A 27,952-nucleotide genomic window follows, 5' to 3' on the forward strand; every position below is an offset into this window, starting at 1 on the left:
TCATCCTCTCTCCATTCCTAGCTACATCACCTCCTACAACAGCTCCTCATCCCCCTTTGCTCTTTCTCCCTCTATTCCTAGCTACAGTACCTCTTGTAGTGATTGCTCATCCCCCTCTACTCTTTCTCCTTCCATTCCTTTCTTGCTCCCTTTGTTGGTCTAGATGCTCCATGCCAGGACCCCATGGAGAAGGGAGGGGCAGTTGATCACGATTGATTGGACTATTTTGTCCCACTTGGGAGACCTCTCTACTTCTAGGGTTAGTTGTGCGGAAGGACTAAGAGGACCCCTGATCGTGTTAGAATCCCTCATCGTGCTGAGATCCCGAGGATCCCTTATGAGAGTCTGATGTTGGGGACTCACGTTGTTGGGACTCCTGATGATGAGAACCACCTTCAGATCCCTGATGATCATTGCCCTGTTGGCCATCGGGGCTCGTAGTGTGGAGTTGTGAGGAGGAGAACGGGTAGCGTATAAACAATGTCTAGTGGGTCTAGCAATTTGTTTAACTCGTGCCATAGAAATGAGGGATTTTAGGGTATTGAAGTGCTTTATGTAATCTTTCTTAAAGCACTTTATAGTTTTTATAAGGCCTGATATTGGTCTAGCATACTAGTAAACCGAGCCTAAGCCCACTAGGATTAAACACTCTTGATGAGAAGGTGAAATGTGGGTCATGCTGACTAAAGCTAATGTAGCCAACTCGGCTCCAAGGGTGGGGGTGGAAGCCCCATATGAAATGGACTATAGCTGATGAAGAGGCTTGATGGGGGTAGAAGAACCATCACACCCCCCATCTTTCATTGCCAATTCAATAATGCTAGATCTTCACAACCCTCCCTCCAAACCCACCCACCCCTCTGCCTTGCCATGTCACACATGCACATGCAACTCTGCAATTTCCAAGCAATTTTGTGAATTTTGGAATCTATAATTGATTCAAAATAGTGTTAACTTTATTCATCAAGCATTTTACATTTGGGGTTCTCTTAGGACCCAATGCCTCCCCTATCTAACTCTATGTTGCAACCAAAGTGCAACCCCTTGACTCCCTGTTAATACTTCCAAGCAACACATCTCCTTGTCTTCTTGACATGTAGAGCCACTTTTGCAAGACTTGAGACCTCTACCTTGTCGCACTTGAGAGTTCTAGCCTCTAGACATCTATAAAACCAGTCGAACATTTCGTGTATTGCATTGCTTTGCGGGATACCACCCTCATGCCTTGTATTCTTGAAGTAGGATGATTTGCTCTATAGTGCGATTTCTCCATTCCTTGAGTATTCCAAATGGATAGAGGGCCCCATTGCTTCACAAACCACGGTGCTATAATTTACCGTATTTTGAAAAGGGGGGTGGTGTGCTTGAATATGATTTAAAGTACTTTATGTTTGCTTTTAACACATTGCTTTGATTGCTAGTCTATCCTATTTATTAAAAATAGCAAGAAACCTTTCTAAAGATAAATTACTCTATATTCTACCCCAATCCCTTCTTGTTAGTTCCTGTAACCTCTCCATCTCTCCCTCTCCCATCTACCCCTCTCAACTCTCTAGCTTTGCCAGGTAAGCTCTCCATCTCCTCATGCATTTGTTTAATTTTTTTTGGACTAAAGGGAGCTTCTTCTTCCCTGCCATCTTCTTCTTCTTCTTCCTCGCCATCTTCTTCCTCCCCAAGCTCCCCCGCTGATTCGCCTGCCAATTCTCCTCCCCAACCTCTTTTTTCCCATGCTCCCGTAGATTCTCCACACCTTCCACCATGTATGCAGCCCGATCGATGATATCATCGATGGGCCCATCACCCGGTTGATGATATCATTGACGGGCGTTAGCCAAGGGAGAGGAGAGAGAGAGTTAGGGAGAGAAGGAGAGAGAGAGAGCTAGGGAGATAGGGAGAGAAGGAGAGAGAGAGTCAGGGAGAGAGGGAAAGAGAGAGTTAGGGAGAGAGAGAGAGAGTCAGGGAGAGAGGGAGATAGAGAGTTAGGGAGAGAGGGAGAGAAGGAGAGAGAGAGTTAGGGAGAGAAGGAGAGCGGAGAGACAGAGACAGAGAGAAATAGGGAGAAAGAGAGAGAGAGAGAGAGAGAGAGAAATAGTGAGAGGGGAGAGAGAGAGATAGAGAGAAATAGGGAGAAAGAGAGAGAGAGAGAGAGAGAGAGAGAGAGAGAGAGAATTAGGGAGAGGGAGAGAGGGATAGTTAGAGAGAGGGAGAGGGTTTTTGGGTAAATTTTGTTTATTTTTTGGTTGTTTTGTATTGAAAGCCGGAATTTTCTCTTCGAATTATGTTGTTTTTTTGTGTTTTTTAATTAAATTTGAGAGAGAGAGAGTGAGAGAGAGAGAGAGAGAGAGGCATTTTGGCCATAATTTGTAGTTTTTGCATTGTAGTGTTGTTACTTTTCATGCTTTTTTGTTTTTTATTCTCTCGTCCAAAATCATGTTCCAGTAATAAGCATGTCGACATCTTTTTCCATGATGAATGTAGATGTTAGAAGCTCAAAGTCTTTTTAGAAACCATCAAGCTTGTTGTACTAGTTTTTGCTTTTTTCAACTTGAGATATTCTCTCCCCATGATATCATAATATTTTGACATTATTTATGTCATTTGTAGATATCATGTCAAACAAAGAAAGTTTTAGAGAAATCCGTGTCTTTAGATAGCCCTCATCGGAGGATGCTTTCACTAGGATCCAAAAGATAAGGGTGGAAAAGAAAGGCACCAAGGAACCAAAGAAAAGTGCCAAGGATCCAAGTCTTGAGGTGCAACAGCTTCAACAGATTTATGATGTTCCTGCTCCCTTTGATGAAGGTTCGTTGCAAATTTAAAAATTATGGGACATAGCGGAAGTACACAATAACATTGATTCAAAATGGATCATCAAAGTTGACACTGACACAGAAGGGATGACTTTGTTTCTTCCAAAGACACTTCCCACTGGAAGACCAGTTTTTAAGCCAATAATAAAGATTAAAGATATCGCAAGAAGTGAGTCCAACGAGGAATGTGTTGAAATGCTTGGGATTGATAGCAATAAGAAACCTATTGTTTGTATTGTTATGGAAGAGAAGTTCTCTTTGAAAGTTGTTACTCCACCCACTGTAGCGGAACAATTAAAACAAATCAAAGAGGAAGGGAAGGTTAGTTACTATCCATAAGTAATTTCTAATTTTCTATGTTTATGTAATTTCTTTGAGAGATTCAATTTATCGCTTGACAAATAAAATTGTGGAGGTTGATGAAATAATCATGGAGATGGAGTTATCAACTTCCAATAGTGATTCTGAGGAGCATACAGAGGAGGGTTATGAAGAACATACCCCAATATCACCAATCAGACCAAGAGGTTCTTCAAAGTCAAAAGGAAAGGGATCTCCCCATGTTGAAGCTGAAAAAATTTCGCTCTAATACACAAGGATTAAGAACCCCCATGGGTTCACATGGATTGAGAGCACCTTCTCTTTCAGGCCATCATGGATTGAGTGCACCCCCAAGCGGGCATGGTTTGAGTGCACCCCAAAGTGGGCATGGTTTGAGTGCACCGCTCCCGAAAAAATGACCTCTATTGGTTGCAAGTACGTTTCCTCTTGAGTCTTATGAGGATGTTGACTCCATCTATTACACAAGGGAAAAAATAGAGTAAACTGGGATCAAAGGCTCCAAGGAGAGTACAGCCATAGGATATCATTGAAATCCCAACCAGTGGTGAGCTGCAAGTACCAGGAGCTGACATTGGAGATGGCACCTCAGATACACAATAAAATAGAGTCCGAGAAAAGGTACAACGAGATAACCTTGTGTATCAACGAACTTTTTTCTTGACATTGATCATGTTATGAGACCTCCTATTGATCCTAGGACTAGCCTTCGGCCATTTGAGGTGCATGGAATACATCCTTTCCATATTAAGAATTTGAAGTCACGAATGAAGGACAATCCGCATGCACAAGTTGTGAACTACATTGTGCTCATGGATCCAAAAGATTGTCCAAACAAGGCATCTTTTGATCGTCAGAAAGCAAATGATTATAACTACTTTGTTCTTGGAGGCTCCCTTTCAGCAGAGGCAAAAAGGTAGTTGAATATTGAGTTTCTGCACAACTCTCATTACAAGACATGTAATTGTATAGTTTATGCTGGTTTGACTGATTCGGAGGCAAACTTACTGGCGTTTGATCACAATAAGGACAATGACTATAGGAAGTCCATGTCTTGGATAGAATGGGTTCATTTCTATCACACTGAGTTCGTTACAAAACTCAATGAGGATCGTTCTTTGATCACTCTAGAGTTTCTCTTGTCTTTGTTGAATGAGACTGGGATTTTCGCAACAATTAAAGATCTGTCAAGGCCAAGTGACAACTTCATATCATGGGGCGGGATGTTTCAAATTGCATTTCATATTGGAGAAGTTTGGGATTTGATAAAATGCAATCTTTTCAAAGTGGGAGAATTTTGAAATCAAAGGGCAGAAAAAACTCATACCTAAAGGACTCAAGAAAGAAACCCAGAACTTGAAGGCATTACTTGAAGAAATTCAAGCCACAGCATGGAAGAGCATGCAAGGAACTAAAGATGAGATTCTAATTAAGTCTGTGCTTGGCAGAGTGGTGTCTGGGGATCTCTCTTTGGATGAAATGGGCAATGAATTTGATGAGTAAGTAAACTTATCTCCTTTGCATCATGTCTCTCCTTGATTTTACATTGATCTCTTTTTAAATAATGTTTCAATAGACTTTGTTTCAACTATAAAAGTGAGAAGAAGTTTACATGTGTTTTCAATGCAGGCATAAAATATACATGAGAGTGTAGGAAGTAATGATCCGGCAATTGAACATGCCGGATTGGGATGCTGTTCAAGAGGAGTATCCAGAGAGCAGGAGGATGGAGAGCTTGGCTCCATATTTCAATGTATTCAAAAGCATGGTATGTCAAATTTGGTATACATATGCTAATGGAAATTTTCTTTCGAATTGTAGATTTGAATACTTAAAATATTGAACTATTATTTTGACAACAACCTTCAGAAAAGAGGCAAGAAGGGATTTGAGAGTAGTATGATGCATGCAAGCTTTAAGCAATTGATTGACCGAGTTGTAAAAGAAAAAGAGTGTTGAACTCGACAACAATCTATCACTCTTAGTGATGACATGTTAGAGTTTGACAAGGGGGAAAACCATCCACCAAACTTTTATCGTGTGCTCAATGGAGATTGCAATGAATTGTCGAAGATGTTGAGAGTTCACGCTCAACATCATGTGATCATGTGTGCATAGCACCATCACGTGATCATATGTGCTAGCACTAACCTTATAGAGTGCTATAAAGGAAAGGGTTAGATCCCCTAACCCTAACCCTAAAAGGGTTTGTATATATTCTATTTTTTCAACTAATTCTAGTGTACAGTTAGTCATTTGTGGTGTGCTCTCTAGCTGTGCCCTCTCTCCTCATCTCCGCTCTTCTCCTCTCCCCTCTTCATATTTTGTCATGGTATCAGAGCTTCCTTGCCTTCCGCTGAGGCATTGTGATTCTTGAGAGTACGAGAGAGATTATGATATTGAGAGTTCTCGAGTGTTCTTGTGAGAGTTCACTTCCATAGAGAATTTCCGTTCATTGGAAAGATTTCCATCCATTCAACTCCACTACGAGAGTTCTTTGATTGAAAGTGAGAGAGAGTGATCTTCTTCAAGTGTATGTGAGAAAAATAGGTATAGAGATTTCTGCTGTTAGAGGGAGACATGTTGAGAGATATGCTTCATTGAGAGAGCTAGCAATGCATGAGCAACTCTCCAACTCTTGCTACAACACCAAGCACAGCCTACTACAAGGCAAGCAGCATCGCAATTCTCGTAGTTTGGAAAGCGAGACAGGTAGCTAGCTCCTTAACCGCCTCAATGACTGTCAGCAAGGCCTCTACTCCGCGCTCTCGACTCGCAAAATGATGGCTCCCCAGCAAAGGCAGCTTCTCAGGATCAATGGCTCCATGGATGACCCCCCGACAATAGCTTCACGGGCGACCCTCTGAAAAAGCGGGCTGTCTGCGGTGGTTGAGCATAGATTGCTGGGCTACCTTTGCAATCAGGACACGATGCTTTCAGTCCCAATCTCATGAAACTCGAGGCCACAAGGTAGGCATACGTCTGTCGCAGACAAGTCTTCCATAGGCGGTGTTTCGGGCGAATATCGCAGTCACGAGCGTCGAGAGCAGAAATCTGCAGCAAAGGATCACGAGAAGGATTGCTCGTCGCCCGAACTGTGTAAATCAAGCGCTATTAGCTGAGGCAATCCATTGACAGACCGAAGGGAAGGTGTTGTTGCTTCAGGACTGCCCACAGCTCTGTTGCAGAAAGGAGTGCGGTAAAACGGCCTGTTGTCAGAGGGCTGGCTGTGCGCTACTGACCGGCCTCCCAAACGGGACTTCCAAAGGTCCTCCATAAGCTGCCTCTACAAGATGCTAAGAAGCCATCTACGTCCGACTCAACGCCCTGCAATAAGTCTACGCCTCTCCAATGACCAAACCAGCAGCGAGCGCGACTTCTCCAAACCCACAAGCTCCATCAACGGCCTCCTCATAGCCAACTGAACGAAAACGGCTTCCTACAAGGCAACCGACTGCCGCTCCGCTTCAATAGGGTCCAACGACCTCTACGGCCGTCAAAAGGATCCATCGAGTACCCAGCGGCGGCTCCTCCAATGAACGGCCTTCTCAACAAACCATCGTAGAAGACGACGGAATCCCGAGATTCCGTCGGCATCTCCAAGATTTCGGTCGCTCTCGTAGCGCCATGTGGCAGCGAGGGAGGATATCTTATCCTCAACCTCACCACATTGAGGTGTGGTCAGCCAAGTGACACGTGGCAATCCTATCTGCCACGTCAGCACTGCCACATCACCACCGACTGCCATGTCACCTGCCACATCATCAATGACACGTCAGCACTACCACATCACCACCGATTGCCACATCACCTGCCACATCATTAGTGACACATCATCAGCCACGTCACCTGCCACATCATCAGTGACATGTCATCAGCCACATCACCTGCCATGTCATCAGTGACATGTCATCAGCCACGTCACTTATGCCATGTCATCAAGGACACGTCATCAGTGCCACATCACCCTGCTGACATCATCTGTGCCACCTCAGTAGTCCAGTCAGCACTGACCCCTGCAGGCACAGTCCCTTGCCAGGCACACTGTGCACACACTGCATGTGCACACTCCTGCCACCTCAGCACAGAGCTTCACTGGCACACCTCTTGCTAAGCACAGTGCCACATCATCACTACATGTGACTCACTGTGACACATCATCATTGAGCACCATTTGCACTCCTTTTGCCCCTCCACCTAGATCAAGTCATATCTCTTGATCCAGGAAGAATTTGAGGGTGCTCCAAAAAGGAAAGTCGCTCGGTTTTTCGTGCTCCACGCGCTCATTACATCACGCGCACATTTCGATGCAAGTTACACTCACATTTGAGCCTCGCCGACAAAACCACTTCCTTCACGCACATTTGCCTCTACATCGACGCATCTGACCCAGCACTTAAAAAGAACAAAAGAAAAGGAATTATTTGCTGCTCTTTCATCGATCGATGGTTGGTTTAGATCTAGATCAGAGTAGACTAGATTGCCATAGAGGGGACGCTTTGAATTCCCCAAGTTGCCAATCTAAGCCATGCCCGAAATTCCCGACTAGTACCTACTCACAGTCCATACGCTCACATCCGATTTCACATCATTACATTACCTGAAACCTTATGTTCATCAGTTCAGTGAGCAGACTTCAGAGTATAGAGGCATTGCAGATTGGTTCAGTGGGCATATATCATTTGATTTCACACACACATGCCACCATTGTAAAGCCTATTCGGCTATCTCACGGCATCGTCCACATCATTTTTAGCCTTGTAAAGCCTCTTGGCTATTCCCGGCATCATTGCCACAAGCCTTGTAAAACAGATCAGATCTTATATATTGCAGTTCTATCTTCACCGACGGTACAGAGATTTCACTTGGCATCTTCAGTGTATTTGCAGTTGATTCATACAGAGTTTTTCAGGACACTTTTGAGTACATTGTTTGCACCATGTCGACTAGCAACCTCAATCTGGAGGCATCTGCTAAGTTAGACAACTCCAATTACGGTACATGGAAATACCGAATGGAGACCATTCTTGTGCTTCAGGACAAATGGGAGTATGTCGATGGATCTATACCTAGACCATTGGCCGATCCAGCCACCAGTAGCTCTACTCCATCTGTTGTCACAGTACCAACAACGGGATCTACATCGGGATCTACATCTACACAAACAGTTTCTGCACCAGTAGCAGATCCTGCCATTGCCCGAGCTCAAGCAGAATGGGATAAGAAAGACAAGTATGCCTATCACCTGATCAAGCAGAATGTGCAAGATGTCATGCTAGGACAGCTCAACACAGTTAAGACATCAAAAGAAGCATGGGATATGTTCGCAGCTCTCTATGAGTCCAAGAACACATCCAAGATTCTCACCCTGAGAAACCAGATCAACCAGAGTTTCTGCAATAGCAATGAAACCGATCATGCTTATGTACTCCGCATCAAAGACTACAACAATCAACTTGCTGCAGCAGGAGAGACTATGAATCCCGCAGAAATGGTTCAAGTAATCCTGAATGGACTAAGAGAAGGATATGAGAATCTAGTCCAGAGTATTGCCATACAACGGCAAATTCCAACACTGGAAGAACTTCAGTCAGTTCTACTTGGTGAAGAACTCAGGACTCAGGCCATTCAAGCACGTAAAGGTCATTCTAATGATCAGGCATTCACAGCTTCAGACAGAAGCAGAGGCAAAGGCAGAAACAGAGGTAGATCATATCAGAAAAGTGGTCATCATCAACAAAGTCAAAATCAGCATCAGCATCAGCATCATTCTCAGCAACATCAGAATCAGCAAAGAGGAAATCATTCCAACCGAGAGAGATTCCAAGGACGAGGGAATGCATCCACCAATGTGTCAAACATTCAATGCAACTACTGTCACAAGTTTGGACACTATGAAAGAGATTGCAGCAAGAAGCAGTATGACCAAGGCGGTCAATCCAGCAGTAATCGAGGGAATTCTCGAGGAAGAGGAAATCATCATGGTGGACATTCTAATCACAGTCATTTTGCAAATGAACATGGAAATATGTTTCTTGCAAGTGAGGAATTGCATCAGACTGATACAATGCTATCAAGTCGACCAAGTGGAACAGGATCCTTGGTACATCGACAGCGGTGCATCATCTCATATGACAAATCATCAGGAATGGTTCACAGAAATGAAGCCATTAGAAGGTCAAAAGAATGTCATCTACACAGCAGACAATACACCGAATCCGGTTCAAGGGGGGACAGGTGTTATCCCTATGAACAATTTCACTGGTACAAAAGGATTAGTCAAAGATGTGCTCTATGTTCCGAAGCTCAGCAAGAACCTTTTGTCAGTAGGTCAAATGATGGAACACAACTACAAAGTCATCTTCGACGGTGATGAATGCACTATCAGAGACAAATCCAAAAGAGATCAGCTAGTAGCAAAAGGTGTCAAGGAAGGATGCTTATATAGGATGCTAGCTACAGTACCAGATAAGCATGCCATGTCAGCTCAAATGCAACAGATGCCACTATCTACAAAATGGCACAAGAGATTTGGTCATGTCAACTTCAAGTACTTGTTAGATCTCAGGAATCAGAATATGGCAGTTGGGATTCTGAAGCTACAGTTTCTTGGAAAGGTTTGTGAAGCATGCTGCTTCGGCAAACAAAAGCGAACCAACTTTGTCAGAAGTACCTCTCGTGCACGAGGTATTCTTGATTTGATTCATACAGATGTATGGGGTTATGCCCAGGCCCGCAGCATCAATGGTTCACTTTATTACTTGACCTTCATCGACGACTACAGCAGATATTGTTGGGTCTACTTTCTGAAAGAGAAATCTGAAGTGTTTGCCAGATTTCAAGAATTCAAAGCCATGGTAGAAAACCAAACAGGCAGAAAGATCAAGGTCATGAGATCAGACAGAGGAGGTGAATACATGTCTTCAGCATTCATGAACTTTTGCAAAAATCACGGCATTCGAAGACAATTGACATGTGCAGATACTCCTCAGCAAAATGCAAGAGCTGAAAGGAAGAATGGGATTTTAGCAGACAGTGCTAGAGCAATGCTTAGTGAAAAGCATCTTCCGAATCAGTATTGGGCAGAAGCAATAGCTACAGCTAACTACTTGCTTAATCGGCTTCCTACCGAACCGATACAAGGTATGACTCCTTATGAAGCATTCACTGGACACAAGCCACGCATTGGGCATCTCCGCATATTTGGTTGCATAGCATATGCCCACATACATGATGATCATCGCAGGAAATTGGATGCAAAGTCACGCAAATGCATCATGGTTGGCTACAGTGAAGAAAGCAAAGCATACAAATTGTATGATCCCATCAACCGCAAAGTCATTATCTCCAGAGATGTAATCTTCGATGAGGAATCAGAATGGAAAACCTCACCTACACAGGAGATAGAAGCATCGACTTCACAGTCATCTACAGAACAGGTTGATGAAGAAGAGCAAGAATTGCCACCAACACCCCAAGCAGCGCCACAGCAGCTCAGACGGTCTACTAGGGAAAGCAGACCACCAGCCAGATTGACATATGCTCAGAAAGGCAAAGCAATTCAGGTGGAAACCACCAACTATGCTCTTATGACTACCATCATGGCTACAGAAGAGCCAGTGTACTTCGAAGATGCAGTAGATAAGCCAAAATGGCAAACTGCTATGAATGAAGAAATGGATGCTTTGTATAAAAATAACACTTGGGAATTATGTGACCTTCCACCAGGAAAGAAGGCCATAGCCAACAAATGGGTATACAAAGTGAAGTACAATCCAGATGGCAGTATTCAGAGATACAAATCCAAATTAGTTGCAAAAGGATTTGCACAACAATATGGCCAAGATTATGATGAGACTTATGCTCCAGTAGCAAAGATGGATTCCATACGGTTCTTGATATCACTAGCGACACTCAATAAATGGAATGTGTATCAGCTCGATGTCAAGAATGCATTTCTCAATGGTTATCTAGATGAGGAAGTCTACATGGAACAACCAGCCGGTTATGTTCAACCAGGAAAGGAGAACAAGGTTTGCCATCTCAAAAAAAGTCTCTATGGCTTAAAGCAAGCACCCAGAAGTTGGTACAACAGAATTGACAAGTATTTTGCTGATCTGGGATACATGAAGTCCAATGCAGATCATACTCTCTACTACAAAGTTCAAGGGGAAGATATTACTATTGCACTTTTATATGTGGATGATCTGATTGTGACAGGAAGCAAGGATAGCTTCATCAGACAATTAAAACAAGACTTATCTGCAGAGTTCGACATGAAAGATCTTGGACTTATGCACTATTGTCTTGGAATTGAGTTCTGGAGAGATTCAGATAGCACATTCATGAGTCAGCTCAAATATGTTGACAGTCTCCTGAAGAAGTTTCATATGGCAGATTGCAAGATTGCAGCCACTCCCATGGAACAGAGTTTGAAACTTACTAAAGATTCAGAAAAGCCTACAATCAATGACAGATACTACAGGCAACTCATTGGATCTCTTATATATCTGACAATCACACGGCCAGATATTTGTTATGCAGTAAGCTCACTAGCATAGTTTATGGCAAATCCAAAACAGTCTCACTGGAATGCAGCCAAAGAGTCTTGAGATACATCAGAGGTACAAGACAGTTTGGGATAGAATACAGAGGAAGTCATCCACGGCTGCATGGATACTGTGATAGTGACTATGCCGGAGATCATGAGACCAGGAGATCGACACAGGGATATGCATTTTTCCTTGGTCAGGGTGCTATATCATGGTTGTCAAACAAACAGCCAACTATTTCTTTGTCTTCGACTGAAGCAGAATATAGAGCACTCACTACAGGTGCATGTGAGGCTATATGGCTCAGAAGACTATTGTCAGAAACAGATTACTTTGATGAGTCAAAGCCAACAACAATATACTGTGATAATCAATCGGCTCAAGCATTGGCCAAAAATCCAGTATATCACTCCAGGACAAAGCACATTGATGTCAGAGAGCACTTCATCAGAGAAAGAGTGTTACTTGGTGACATCACACTGCAGCATTGTGATAGCAAAGAAAATGTTGCAGACATCTTTACCAAACCACTCGGTAAAGAGCTATTCGAGAAACACCGACTAGCTCTTGGTCTGATGCAGAGGAAGGACATTCCCATTAAAGGGGTGTGATGGAATGTAATGCTCAGTCCTTCTTCGACTTCCCAGAATCATCATCTTGAGGGAAGGCCTACTTCATGATGTTGATCTTGAGGGAAGGTGTTGAGAGTTCACACTCAACATCATGTGATCATGTGTGCATAGCACCATCATGTGATCATATGTGCATAGCACTAACCTTATAGAGTGCTATAAAGGAAAGGGTTAGATCCCCTAACCCTAACCCTAAAAGGGTTTGTATATATTCTATTTTTTCAACTAATTCTAGTGTACAGTTAGTCATTTGTGGTGTGCTCTCTAGCTGTGCCCTCTCTCCTCATCTCCACTCTTCTCCTCTCCCCTCTTCATATGTTGAGAGTTCACGCTCAACATCATGTGATCATGTGTGCATAGCACCATCACGTGATCATATGTGCATAGCACTAACCTTATAGAGTGCTATAAAGGAAAGGGTTAGATCCCCTAACCCTAACCCTAAAAGGGTTTGTATATATTCTATTTTTTCAACTAATTCTAGTGTACAGTTAGTCATTTGTGGTGTGCTCTCTAGCTGTGCCCTCTCTCCTCATCTCCACTCTTCTCCTCTCCCCTCTTCATATTTTGTTAGAAGATAGTTCCAAAGAATGAGTACACGTTCGTCATTGCAGACATACCATCCACCTTTGATGAGGTCCCTTACCAAGCAAAGGAACTAATGAGTCTTCTTGACTAGTTCATGTCAATTACGATGACAATGCTTTGGTGTGTCGTAATTTTTCATTCACACTTGCAGTATGGGTTAGTGATGAGTGTCATCAATGATAAATGTGCTGGACGTGACCACCTTTATTGGTGAGTGCAGCAATGAAATGCAAAGATTTTTTTGGGTCAATTATTATTGTTATAATTGTGTTTTCTTTTCATAAATTTAAAACGTATTTTTGTTGCATGGCGTAGGATGAAACCCAATGTGAGACAAATGAAAGGAGATCGATTCATGTCTGCTATAGAAAACATTTCAGTTGGGTATTTGTCTGTGGATGGACAAAAAATATTGGTCACATCAATTTTCCCTCATCTACTCCATTTACTCCTGATCATTTCATTATTCCAATTGTGATAGAAGCTCAGGCATGTGACCATGGATAAGAATGGGGAGATAGTAAATCCTTATAAAAAACCACAACTCCTAATTAATAAGCTCATAGATCTGTTTTCAAATGAGCATGAGTGGGTACTCGATCAATTTGCTGGTTCAGGAACAATCATAGCATGTGCCTTAAAAAAGGGTCAAAATGTAATTGTAGTTGAAAAAGATCCTATTCAATGTGATTACATAAAGAAGAGAGTGACTGCTATTCATCACTTGCTTGATGAGCATCAGGAGCTTGGTTTGAAAGGTGGGAAGTTCGATGCAGATTCGGTGGTAGCCTCATCACAGGAAACCCAACCTCCTGAGATATTGAAACCCAGTTTTATGGAGACAGGCAAGCTAGCTGATACATGGGAGAAGGAGGTTGTGAAAGAGAAAGTGATGGAGAAACCCATACAGGAAACCTAGACTGGGGAGGGTGATGAAGATGAGGTAGATGACACATATGGGAGAATTGAGTAGACTCTAGTTATGGAATTGTATTTACAGTTTTTTGTATTTGAATGGTTTCAATAGACAAGTGTTCTTAAGACATTTTAGAATCCATATGCTTTGAATGTTTTGAACATTTAGTTTTTCCCATTAATTTGTTATTGGGATGGTTATGAAGATGATATAGATGACACATATGGGAGAATTGAGTAGACTCCAATTATGGAATTATATTAACAATTTTGTGATTTTGAATTGTTTCAATAGACAAGTGTTCTTAAGACATTTGAGAATCCAGATGCGTTGAATGTTTTGAAGAAGGAGGCATTTACTTTTTTCCATTAATTTAATGATATTTTTTAATTCTTTTAGTACTTTATGTGATACTACAAAGTTTAACTTAAGAATTTTGATAAGGTTATGTTACTACATGCAGGAATGAAAGATGTACCATGTACTTTTTCTATTGAAAATAAAAGGTCAAAGGAAGGAAAAAAATTACAGACTTCTTTATTTTTCTAAATACATTGATATTGTGCTCTGTAGTCGAGGTCCTTCTTAATTTGTGGGCATTATGTACCAAAATTGATAGGATTTTAAAAGTTTTGAAAAATTCACTACGCAAAATATGACCTTTTTTTTGAAAAAGTTATAATTTTAATGAAATTTTGAGGGAATCTTAAAACAGGTATTAATGTTACTCCCTCCTCCTCCTCACTCCTCCTCCTCCTCCCCCCTCCCTCCTCCTCCTCCACCCTCCTCCCTCCTCCTCCCCCCTCCCTCCTCCTCCTCCACCCTCCTCCCTCCTCCTCCCTTCTTCGTTGTCCCTCTTCCTCAAGCCTTACCCCTCGAATTCGCGAAGGAGACTAGCTCTCTACTCCTCAACCCTGCAACCCCTTCTAAACCCTTGAATTCTTGTGGAGGCGAGAGCCTCCATCCATTGTTGTGATCAAGCCCTTTTTCTCACCCATGCGTGCATGAGATCTGCTTTCCACGCTTTAGCCTACACCTCTCACCGAAATACGACCCAAGGACCTAGGCTACACTTGTGACCTAGGGGATTCATAGGGGGAAACTTATGATATCACGTGAGTGTAAAATAGGGGGGAATTTTTGAAATGAGGCAGAAGCTTATACATTAGGGGTGGGGGGACTTTTTATTTTTCCCAATATTGAATTTAAGTTAGGGGGGACATGCCATATTTAAGAGGGGGGGACATAGTATAGGCTACCTTGGGTAACTAGTCCGAACAAGTTTGGTTTTATGTATGGTTTTAAATAGTCATAGGGAAAGTAATATAAATTTGCTTATTGTTTAATCTAAATGCTTGAAAAAGAATGTACATTTAAGGAAAGGGGGGGACATAATATAATTTCAGTGATATCTTATAAGCTTAAATAGGGGTGTTTTATCATCCTATGCGGATCTTAAATAGGGGGTTTTCTTGAAGCTCATGCACGCAGGTGACGTCTCCCTTTGATGAAGAGTGAGTCCCCCGGGACTTGTGAACACCTATGCTACAACGAGCAACAACACGACTGTAGGTGACCAACACCCTCGGAACCTGCACTTGGGAGAAACAGTGACAAGAGTTAGTATTGGCTAGAGAAAACAAGGAGGGCAAGAGTCCTAGAGAGGACATTTTCTAGTAAGCATCATGCTCCCCTTTCCCTCTATACAACATCACACTCCCCAGTCCATCCCATACACCTACCAAAACTTCCTCACTCCCCACCCCCACACCATTAGTTCTACCTTCATCCCACATTCCATTGCCCTTGTGATTGTGTATCAAGATGATATACATTTTGGAAACCTCAATGTTGTAAGTAGGCAAACCTCAATGTTGTAAGCTAGAGGATGTTGGGATGTCTCTTAGGCAAACCAAGCATCCAACATCTAACTTTGAAGTTCACCAAGCAAAGAGAAGCAAACAATACACCATGGGGCTATAAAAATTCTTGAGGAAGCCAAAGGTGTTGAGGGTCTACACATGTAAGAGCTATTGCTTGATGCTCCCATATGGATTGAGGCAACACGATTGAGGCAATTCAACGGTGCAAGTTATTTAATCAAGCATCCATGCAATGAGCTAGCCACCACCTAAAGGGAAGAGAGATGTGGTGAGAAATGGCAATCCAAGACTTGAGTGGGCACATGGGTTATTTCCCATGTGCTTGGGATACATGATCCCTGTGCCTAAATTTGCCATCAAAATCATTGTCATTGGGGTGTTTTTTTGTCAATTAGCAAAGGTTGGAAATTCGATAAAGGAGAAATGGAGAGCTTTTTCATGTTTTTCCCCACAGTCAATTATGAGGGATATGTTTCCCGTGGCTCATGTTGTTAGGTAGCATGTTTCCTTCTTTCAAGGCAACCAAACACGGACAATCATTACTAAGATGGGTGAGCATCCAAACCGTTGGAGATGCTATTGTGTCGCCAAATTTTTCATCTATACTATATATGTTTGACGTCATTCTCTCTCTAAAACTCAATGCTATCTCTCTCTCTAACCTTGATAAAGAAAAAAAGATGAATTTCATTCATGTGGCCTACCGAGAGAGAGAGAGAGAGAGAGAGAGAGAGAGAGAGAGAGAGAGAGAGAGAGAGAGAGGAATATCTAAAAACAATTAGAATGAATGCATGTCCAGGAAAATAGACCCAAATTTGAAAAAGATGCTCTAAAGTCAACACACCAACCAATCACGGAATTTGCAAAAAAAAAACACATCGGGAAAATGCTCAAAATTATTTTTGGCATCTCAAAGTAGAACCTTCACTAAGGCCTACCTATGGCAAGCCAAAAATGAAGAAATTACAAGTTGCTTGGCAAACACACAAATAATGTGTTTGCCGCGCATGCCTACTAGTTTGCTACATGCCCCCACCAAATTTGACCACTAGGCTAAAAGCCAATAGTGACATTCTCCTCTTCCAAGTAAACTATAATTGAGACTATGCCTTCAGTTTGTACGTCCTTGACCACTTGTAAGAAACTCCACTTAGCACGAGATACAGTCATGTTGTGCTTCATGTTGTGCTGCGCAACACATGGGTCCCCTACTAGTTTTTTGACATGTATGCTGTATGTTTTGGTAAATGAAAATTTTTGGTAGGATAAGAGTGGTTTCAGACCACTTGCCCACCATCATCCTCCTGGTGTGGTGGTTCATAGTAGTTAGTGGCCAATGTGTGATTGGTGGTGGTTAGAGGAGATGGAATGGGACAATCATGTAACAATCCAAGGAGTTGGCCACGGAGTGGGTGGAGTTCATGGGTCATACAAAAAAAATTTGTGTCAAAGTCTGGGCCATTGGGCCAACTAGGATGACATCCCTTCACACCACCTTTTAAAGGATGGTCGTTAGGCTTCGCGAGACCATATGGTGACATAACAGTTTATCATGATACGACCCACAGGCGTTCGCCCAGTTTGGGCCATTGATCATGTTGGCAAAGTTTAAAAGAGGACCTTTAAAAGGCCTAATTATTTGGACCATCTATAACTCAAATCCAAGTATCAAACCCATGAACTCCTGCCTTGCAGAGAAGAGCTCTAACCACTAGCCCATCCAATGGTACATTGACCATTTTGTGTTTTCATTAAGTCATAAACAAGGTGAAAATTTCACTAGGCGTGCCAAAGGAGATGTGACAACCTCACCCTTAGATTATGACAACCCTTAAAGCCCTCTCATGTTACTGTTCTATCATAGCATTCTAAGGCCCATACACAATTCCCATAATAAGAGAAACCAAAACAAACTCTATGGCTTTGCCTTTGGGATGCCTATAAGGGTGTTTGCACACTTGCGTGCGCACCATGGGTAGTGCCCACGGATCATGGACGGGCAAGATTGCTCGCCCACATCCAACCCGCGGCCTAGATGCATTCGATGCACATGGGCAACTCTAGTCAGTCTATACACACCTTAAGAAAAGTAGTCCAGAAGTTGTGTAGGCCGAGTGTGCACGGCGCCAGCGTTCACAAAAAACCTGCAAACAATATACACTGAACCTCAACATTTTCATTTCCACATGTAAAAAATATTTTGCAAAATTTTAGGCAATTTAGTTATATTTTAGCTTTAAAATTTGCAAATTCTCGAGTAAAACCTTCAAATTTTGAAACCCCAAGTTTTGTGATTTGTTAAGAAAAATGTTTTGTGGCGCAAGTCTTCCTCCAGAGTTGATCATGATTCTCCAAGTGGCCCCAAGGGGTGGGGGGAGGGAGTTGTGAACGCAGCCTATAAAGCGTCCTATAGAGGGCCAAGGTGAGAATTGCCAAAAGCCATGGCCACGTGTGTGAGTGCAACTCTGCAAATGGGAACAATCGATCCCACACGACTTCCTCCCACGCGCCCCGCCATTCCTGTGGCTATGGCAATCGTCTCCAACCCCATCCAACAATCTTCATCAGTAATTCAAGGTCTCTGCATTCACAGCAACCATCGCTCCACACTCTTTTGTGAAATATTTTCTCCTCCTTTCTTTCCGCCCTGTGATTTATGCTCCTGCCTCTGCTAAGCTTTCACCTATGCTTGTAGATGTGGCTTCGTTCTCGGATCACCCCAGTGCGTGGCCGGATAACAGGAGCAACGATGTAAGTCACAACTGCCGGAATTGCGAGTTTCATTTGATTGCATTTGACAAGCGTTTTTTTTACCTCACTATTGGGACGCTTAAATACCAGGGAAATCTCAATCCTCCAGATTTTAGGCATAAGACTATCAAGGAAACTCTTTGCATAGACGATTTCAGGACTCCAGAATGGGTTAAAGAGCCAGTAGAGAAGAAGGTACGCAGGATGATTTGTGGGGACAGCTTTCAGAGTCGTAGTCATTCCTTAGCCGCAGGCAGAGCAGGGGTTGTAGTCTGCAAGATGTTGCCTGACTCAAGTGAGGTTGATGGAACTCATGATGATACCGTGCAACCTTTGAACAAGCTTCCACTCTTGGAGGCACACAAGTTGATGCAAATGTACGTAAAACGTAGGAGCATGGCGGATGCTCGCAATCTGTTTGACAAAATGTCAAAACGCGACGTGGTGTCATGGAACATTATGATTCTGGGGTATGCCAAGCGGCAAGAGGGTGCACGGGCTTTGGAGTTGTATGCACAACTGCACAAGGAAGGCGTCCAACCAAGTGCCCGAACTCTTGTTGGAGGATTGATGGCTTGCACTAGCCTGGCAGCACTAGAAGAAGGAAAGCAAGGCAATGGAAAATTCGTAAGTATAAGAAGCCTCGAGAAAGGTAGAGCCATCCACTCCCAAGTATTAAAGAGTGGGGTTGAGTCAAATCCATTTGTGGGAAACACTTTGGTGGATATGTATACAAAATGTGGGAGCATGGGCGATGCACTGTGTGTCTTTGACAATTTGGCTCATCGTGATGTGGTTTCCTGGAACGCCATGATCCTAGGGTATAGCAAGCAGGAAGGTGCACTGGCTTTGGATTTGTATGCACGGATGCAGCAGAAAGGTGTCACACCAGATCGTCTAACCCTTGTTGGTGCATTGAAGGCTTGTAGTAGCCTGGCTGCTGCACAGGAAGAGGGCTCCTTGAAAATAGGATGCCTGGAGAGAGGTAGAGCTATCCACTCCCAAATGGTCAAGAGTGGCTTTGATTCAGATGTATTCGCTGGAACCACTGTGGTAGATTTGTATGTGAAATGTGTGAGCATGGAGGATGCGCGGTGTGTCTTTGATGAACTGCCACATCACGACGTGGTGTCTTGGAATGCCATGATCGTTGGGTATGCTGAGAAGGAACACAGTGTGGTAGCTTTGGAGCTGTATGCACAGATGCAACATGAAAGTGTTATGCCAGACCATCGTACCTTCATTGGCGCATTGCAGGCTTGCGGTAGCCTGGCAGCACTGGAAGAGGGACAAGATGTTGATGGAAAATTTATGAAAGTAAGATGGCTGGAGAAAGGTCGAGCGATCCACTCCCAAGTAGTAAAGAGTGGCCTTGAGTCGAACGTATTTGTACGAGACATCTTGTTCGGAATGTACGTTAAATGTGGCAGCATTAAGGATGCAAGGAGTGTCTTTGATGAATATCCTCGTTGTGACGGCATTTCCTACACTGCCATGATCCTGAGGTATGCCAAGAAGGATGATAGCGCACTAGCGTTTGAATTGTATGCACAGATGGAACAGGAAGATGTCTCACTAGATCATCAAACTATCATTGCTGGATTGAGGGCTTGCAGTAGCCTGGCAGTTGTGGAAGAGAGGAAGGCTGTTGATGATAAAAATGTGAATATTGGATGCCTAAAGAGGGGTAGAGCTATCCACTCCCACCTGGTAATGAATGGCTTAGAGGTAGATGTATTCTTGGGAACCACCTTGGTGGATATGTACGTGAAATGTGGAAACATTGTAGATGCACGGTGTGTCTTTGAGGAACTACCTCATCGTGATGTTGTTTCCTGGAATGCTATGATCCTCGGATATGCCGAAAAGGAAGACTGTGCTCTGGCATTAAAGTTATATGCACGGATGCAGGAGGAAGGTGTCACAGCAGATCATCGCACCTTTTTTGCATTGTTGAAGGCTTGCAGTAGCCTGACAGCACTGGACAAGGGGAAGCAAGCTGATGAGGAATTTGTTAAGATGGCCTACCTGGATGGTAGAGCCATCCACTGCCGAATCTTGAAGTGTGGCTTTGAGTCAAATGTTTTCGTGGGAAGTGCTTTGGTGGACATGTACAGTAAATGTGGGATTATGGAGGATGCACGGTGTGTCTTTGATGAATTGCCTCACCGTGATGGGGTCTCCTGGAATGCCATGATCATGGGGTATAACAATCAGCAAGAGAGTTTACTGGCTTTGGATATGTTTGCGTGGATGCTAGAGGAATCTGTCACACCAGATCATAGAAGCTTTTTTGGTGCATTGAAAGCTTGCAATAGCCTGGCAGCACTGGAAGAGGGGAAGCAGTTTGCTGGGAAATTTGTGAAATTACAATGCCTGGGAAAAGGTAGAGCCATCCATTCACTAGTAGTAAAGTGTGGCTTTGATTTGGATGTATTTCTCGGAACCACCTTGGTGGATATGTATGTAAAATGTAGGAGCATGCAAGATGCACGCCGTGTCTTTGATGAACTGCTTCAACGTGATGTGGTTCCTTGGACTACCATAATCCTTGGGTATGTTGAGAATGGAGATAGTGGGCTGGCTCTGGAATTATATGCACAGATGCTGCGGGAAGGTGTCACACCAGATCATCGAATTTTTGTTGGTGTGTTAAAGGCCTGCAGTAGCCTGGAAGCATTAGAAGACGGGATGCAGGTTGATTGTGAATTTGTGAAAATAAGGTGCCTTGAGAAAGGTAGAGCCATCCATTGCCACATTGTAAAGGAGGGCTTTGAATCAGATTTATATGTGGGAACCACCTTGGTGGACATGTATACAAACTTTGGGAGCATGGAAGATGCATGGTGTGTCTTTGACGAGTTGCCTTGTCATGATGTGGTTTCCTGGAATGCTGTGATTCTGGGATATGTGGAGAAGGACGATGGGGTGCAAGCTTTGAAATTGTACACACAGATGCTACAAGAAGATATCACACCAGATCATCGAACCTTTATGAGTGTCATGAAGGCTTGCTCTAGCCTGGCAGCACTAGAAGAAGTGAAACTTGTGAAACTAGGATGCCTTGAAAAAGGTAGAGCCATCCACTCCCAATTTGAAAAGGGTGGCTTTGACTCAAATGTGTTCATGGGAACCACTTTGGTAGATATGTATGCAAAATTTGGGTGCATGGAGGATGCACAATGCATCTTTGATGATATGCCTGTTCACGATACTGTTTCTTGGACTGCCATGATCCTAGGATATGTTGAGAAGGAAGACACTGTGTTAGCTTTGAAATTGTATGCACAGATGCAACATGAAGGTGTCAAGCCTGATTATCTGACCTTTGTTGGTGCATTGAAGGCTTGCAGTAGCCTGGCAGCAATAGAGGAGGGGAAACAGGTTGATGGGAAACCTATAAAACTGGGACGCTTGGAGAAAGGTAGAGCTGTTCACTCCCAATTAGTGCAGACTGGATTTGAGTCCAATGTATTCGTGGCAACCACCTTGGTGGATATGTACTCGAAATTTGGCAGCATGAAAGATGGAAGGCGTGTCTTTGATGAATTGCCATATCGTGACGTCATTACATGGAGCACCATGATGTTGGGTTATGCTGAGCAAGAACAAAGTGAGGAGGTTTTTGCACTTCATGCACAAATGCAAGAGCAAGGTTTGGTGCCAAATACCTTGACCTTTGTTGCTATCGTTAAAGCTTGTGGCAACACAGCAGCCCTTGAGATTGGAAAGATCATCCATTCTCAAATCAGCAGGGCCAGTCTTGAGACCACTGCAATTGTTGCAACCAGTCTTATCGACATGTATGCCAAATGTGGGAGCATGATTGATGCCCAACAGTTGTTTGATGCATCCTCAATAAGGGATGTTGTAACTTGGAATGCATTGATTGCAGGATATGCCCGCCAGGGAGAGAGTGAACTTGTGTTTGATTTGTTGGAGAGAATGAAAGAGGAAGCCGTACGGCCAAATGGGGTCACATTTCTCAGTGCTCTCACTGTATGCAGTCATGTGGGCGAAGTGGACAAGGGCCAGAAGTACTTTCAGGCAATGACTGAACTGTATGGCATTATTCCAACGATTGAGCACTATACGTGCATGATTGATCTCCTTGGCCGTGCAGGCCATGTGCATGAGGCAGTGGAGATGGTTGAGAAGATGCCTTTCCACCCTAATGTTGTTGTTTGGTTGACTTTGTTGGGTGCTTGTCGAAAGTGGAATAATGTAGAGATTGGAAGGCATGCCTTTGAAAGTGTGGTTAGATTAGATGAAAAACATCCTGCTGCATATGTGTTGATGTCAAACATCTATGCAGATGCTCACATGTGGGAGGACCATGATAAGATCCAGGTCATGAGAAAGAAACTTGAGCATGGAAGAAGCCAGGACAGGCCTGGTGGACCGACCTTGGAGGAATAGTGCATACCTTTATGGTGGGGGATAGGAGACATCCTCAGAGGGAAGATATATATGCAAAGCTGAGAGATCTTTCTTCCAATCTGAGATAGTTGCCCAATTTGGATTGTGTGCTACAGGATGATGTGATGAGGAAAAGGAAGATGAACTGTGTGCCCTAATAAATACACCAGAGGGGAACCCATTTGCATTACTAAAAACTTACGGGTTTGTGATGATGCCATCTCTTTTTTGTCTAAGAAAAGTGAAACATTATTTGCAAAGGTGCAAATCGCTTTCATAATCTTAAGGATGGAAAGAGTTCTTGTGGAGACTGTTGGTGACATTGCCTCTATACTAGCATCCCTCTCTTCTGGCATTTACCAGCGGCAATGGATTATTTTCCGATGCGCGCTGGGCCAAGGCATAGTTTTTGCTTCTGATGTTCCGTTGAACTGGTCAGAATGTTGTGGCAGACTCGAATCCACAGATTCTGAAGGTTTAGTTGACTGTATCTGTCAGATCTCAAGCTAGAGTCCTGCAATGTACATGAAGAGCCTATTGGCAAACCTTAACATGTGTGGAGGTTGGTGGTGAAAGGAAAATCTCTCTTTCTTAGCAGGCTTAGTAGGCAATGTGGGGAAGAGTCCAGTTTGTCAAAGTGCCAATGTTAAGCTGCAGCCGGTCGCTATCAGTGTTCCCTCTTCTGTGATGAGGATGTGGCCAGTTTAGTATATGGTTCACACACCTATGATAAGGACCTCACAGATTTGCTATCAGCTACATGCAGCATGCAGGTCTGTGTCAGCGCTGATGCTTTGGTCAATAAGACTGCAGTGCTTATTCAGTGTGATGGAAACTTACGGGCTTGCGATGATTGTCACAATGCCATCTCTCTTTGTCTAAGATAGAAAAGTGAAGCATTATTTGCAGAGGTGCAAATCACTTTTATAATTTTAAGGATGGAAAGAGTTCTTGTGGAGACTGTTGGTGGCATTGCCTATATACTAGCATCCCTCTCTTCTGGCATTTACCGGCACGCAATGGATTCTTTCCCGATGTGCGCTGGGCCGAGGCATAGTTTTTACTTATGATGTTCCGCTGAACTGATCAGAATGTTGTGGCAGACTTGAATTCACTGATTCTGAAGGTTTAGTTGACTGTATCTGTCAGATCTCAAGCTAGAGTCCTGCAATGTACATGAAGAGCCTATTGGCAAACCTTGAGGTTGGTGGTGAAAGGAAACTATCTTCCTTAGCAGGCTTAGTGATGTTTATCTTAGGCAATGTGGGGAAGAGTCCAGTTTGTCAAAGCGCTAATGTTAAGCTGCAAGCCAGTTGTTATCGGTGTTCCCTTTTCTGTGATCAGGCTGTGGCTAGTTTTCTGTGATCAGGCTGTGGCTAGTTTAGTACATGGTTCACACACCTATGATAAGGACTTCACAGATTTCCTATCAGCTAAATGCAGCATGCTGGTCTGTGTTAGCGCTGGTGCTTTGGTCAACGAGACTGCAGGCTTATTCAGTGTGATGGAATCGCCATCTCTGACCTGTGGATACGTTGAGAGTTATGGGTAAGTATCCACTTCTATGATTAAATGGTGAGGTCTGTTGTTGAGGTTAATGGATCGATGCTTCATCAAAGCTACATTCCTTGCAGTGCAGATAAATTCCAGGAATGCTGTGACAAGCTGGCTGGGAATCGGCTCAATAGTTACTAAGCCTGTTTGCAATAGCTGCAATCTGCAACCAAACTACCACGATACAGAGAGTATACATATGGCCACACTACAATCAGCTGGAACAGATGAGCAGAACAGAGCAGAATAGCTGACCAAGAAATGCTTGCCAAGGAAGCATAGGCTCGGAGACTTGTAAGTTGCCTAAAAGGAAGGGAAGTATAGAAAAGAGCATCAACATACACAGAACTGCTAATGCCAGGAGACGTGGAGGTCGAGAGGTATTAGACGTAACAGAGGTCCAAGGACCCCATCAGATTGAAATGGGGCTGTCCATTGCATATTCAAAGAGGCCCATTCCAAAAGCCTATTACTAGTCACACTCATCCATCCTATGCAGTTTTGCGACGGATATGCTATGTGCCCATTACAGTACATTTGTATCCAAGAGTGTGAATTTATGGCCCATGTGAACCCTACTTTGAAGGGAGTGAAGATACCCATCATGTCAAGATGCTTTGGGACAGTACTTATGTGAAAGAGCGCACAGCTCTATGGACACACAATGCAACACTAAGCACACAGCAAAGTAGATGAGAGAGATTATACAAGTTGGCTATACAAACTATACACTCACATAACCAAAAAGATGAAGATGATACAAGATATACACAACCCTAGGTGGGTTCCCCAAGTCTGTAAGGACTATTCACACAGGGACTTAGGATCCCTCTAAAGAACTGTATCCACCTATCCATCTGCCCATATATATACTTATATCGAACCATATATGGAACAGTCCAATGACCCATATACTTCAATACTTCTCCGTCATTGGATGGTCTTTATATCATAAAAAGATAGGCAGGATTTGAATTTCTAAAACTTCTCTCGAGGCAGGGCTTTTGTGAATAAATTTGCTGCCTGGTCTTCAGAGAAATAGTAAGCTGGCTGCACAGTTCATTCCTCTACCTGATGTCATATGAAATGGTAGAGGATGTCAATGTGCTTTGATCTCTCATGATCTTTTGGATTCTTTGCCAACGGAGACTGAGTACATATCTATTGCAAGGTGTGCACGTGAAGTATTATGCTTCGAAGGCTCTTGGAGGATATTAGTGCAGTCCAAGATGGTGCTCGGTCTCAATAGATGTACTGAGCGGTATGGCATCCAACATCCCAAACTGCTCCAACATAGAGTCAATATATCTTGTTTGGCTTAGAAATATGCCTTTCTCTATTTGTGCTATCTCAATACCCAAAATATAATGCAAGAATTTCAAATCTTGCATTTTAAATTGTTTATGAAGATTGACCTTGACCTCCTTGATCAGCTTGTGCAATGATTGTGAGAGCATCTGCATTTCTCTTCGGATATATCCCATGATCAAGTTCACTTCTCTTGAAGCCTTCTTGTCTAAAATAAGTGTCAATCTTACTATACCAAGCTTGCTTGAGACTATAGAGTGCCTTTTCCAGCTTGTACACTATGTGCTCAAATCCTTTCTCCGCAAGATCGTTGTGGCTCCTTCATATAAAACCTGTTCTTGTAGATGTCCATTGAGGAACGTAGACTTGGCATCCATTTGATGCAAGTGTAACCCCATACTACCAGCAAGAGAGAATAAGGTGGATTGTGTTCATCCTTGTGATTGGTGCAAATGTGTCCTCATAGTCAATACCCTCTTGTTGAGCATATTCTTTTGCTACCAATCTTATCTTATATTTCTTATCTTATATTTATCTACACTCTCGTCAACCTTTTGCTTGAATTTGTAGATCCATTTGTAGCCAATGACATTCTTTCCTTGGGTGGTTCCACTTCTCCCAAACTTCATTTATTAGAATGCCATTATACTCATCTTCCATGGCATCAACCCATTCCTTGGATGTTACTGCCTCTCAGAAGTTCACAAGTACTTTGACTTGAGCCATGCAACACCTATAGGTTGTTTGCACTCGTCTAGGCTTCATGTCCTTGGGAATGTCCTCTACCTCATCCACTAGCTTCTTTGCCCACCTTGGCATCTTCTTGGATGATAAGGCTTCTTGGTCATGGTGACTATGAGATGCATTCTCCACTTGAGAATTAGTAGAATGTCTAGGAGATACTCTCCCATTCCTTGGACTGCTCCTACTTACACTAGGTAGCATGTCATCAAACATTTCCATGGATGTCTGCAAATCTGCATCTCTACCATTATCAACTACTTGATTATCTTCTCTTCATCTGAGTCCGTATAACCATGATTGCAAGTTCTCATCAAACACCATGTTCTGCATACCTAACCAAAATGTATTTCTCACTCTTGGCATCAAACTTACATCTCTTGTTCTTTCACACATTAGCATATGCACTTGATCCAAATACTCTGAGATGATGGACATTTGGCTTATGTCCACTCCATGCTTCCTGTGATGTCATGTCATGTAAAGCATTCGTAGAAGATCGGTTTAACAAATAAATTGTTGTGCAAATTGCTTCCCCCGAAAACTCGTTAGGCATGTCCTTTGTTTGCATCATGCTCCTTGCACACTCAACAATGGTGCAATTCTTCATTTCCGCTACACCATTTTGTTGCTATGTTTTAGGTAAGAAAAATTCTCTACATATTTTCCATTGCTTGCAAAATCATGTAAACTTTTTCGAGGTATATTCTCCCCCATTGTCAAATCGAAGGCAGATTATTCAAGAACCAGTCTGAGCTTCTAGATTCTTGAACTCTTTTAGCTTTGCAAGTCGTTCAAACCTTTTCTTCATGGTGTAGACAAATATCGTTCTTGTGTAGTCGTCAATAAATGTGACAAAGTATTTGCTATCACTAAGTGATGGTGTATTCGTCATATACCCTATAATATTAGTGTGCACCAACTCTAATGGTCTCTTGGCCCTACTGGCTTGAGCATTGGTAAATGCTTCCCTATGTTGTTTTCCATAAAGGCATCCTTCACACAAATCACCCTCCTTGACTGAGGGAAGCCTTCTCCCCATGTTTTTGTGTTCTCCTTTAGTGCTAGCCTTCGTCATGGCTGAGTTTGCCCTTCACCTCCGGAGTGTCGACAGAAACTCAGTACAAAGACTTTGTATAAATGGATGCTTAAGTATGTGTGGGTGTGTGGATTTGTATGTGTGAGAGCATACTTTTATACTATGGTCTACACCCACTGTTGGGCACTGATGACGCAGTGGGGATGTCATAGTAGCTAGTCCCTGCTATGCGTGATGGAGTTTATGGTTTTCAATCTTATGAGTGACTATCGTGAGATTGAAACTGCACTAGGTTGTGTTTTTAGAGGATGAGTTTGGGAATGTTCCTGGATTCATCTAGGTATAAGCCTTTTTCCCATGTTTTTGTGTTCAAGCTATTGCATGGATCTTAAATTAAGATGCCCATACCTTTGGTGCCAT

General features: G+C 43.0%; 1 protein-coding gene across 3 annotated transcripts; it reads left to right on the forward strand.

The window, feature by feature from the left end:
• The first annotated feature begins 18,125 nt into the window (after window positions 1-18,125).
• LOC147883264 (pentatricopeptide repeat-containing protein At4g39530-like) lies at window positions 18,126-25,496 on the forward strand. Of its 3 annotated transcripts, XM_087399314.1 has the most exons (3): window positions 18,126-18,297; window positions 18,416-18,471; window positions 18,562-25,496. In XM_087399314.1, the coding sequence occupies exons 1-3, from the start codon at window positions 18,162-18,164 to the stop codon at window positions 22,888-22,890; spliced, it is 4,521 nt and encodes a 1,506-aa protein (XP_087255440.1). In that variant the 5' UTR covers window positions 18,126-18,161; the 3' UTR covers window positions 22,891-25,496. The 3 variants fall into 3 exon arrangements, with proteins under 3 accessions (XP_087255440.1, XP_087255441.1, XP_087255442.1); XM_087399315.1 differs by lacking the exon at window positions 18,126-18,297 and having other exon boundaries at window positions 18,414-18,471; window positions 18,620-25,496; XM_087399316.1 differs by lacking the exon at window positions 18,126-18,297 and having other exon boundaries at window positions 18,415-18,471; window positions 18,581-25,496.
• The last annotated feature ends 2,456 nt before the right edge of the window (window positions 25,497-27,952 follow it).

Source organism: Dipteris shenzhenensis, chromosome 28 (genome assembly GCF_047967505.1).
Source record: "Dipteris shenzhenensis isolate YYH24624 ecotype China chromosome 28, Dip_SZ_1.0, whole genome shotgun sequence".
Taxonomy (NCBI): Eukaryota; Viridiplantae; Streptophyta; class Polypodiopsida; order Gleicheniales; family Dipteridaceae; genus Dipteris; species Dipteris shenzhenensis.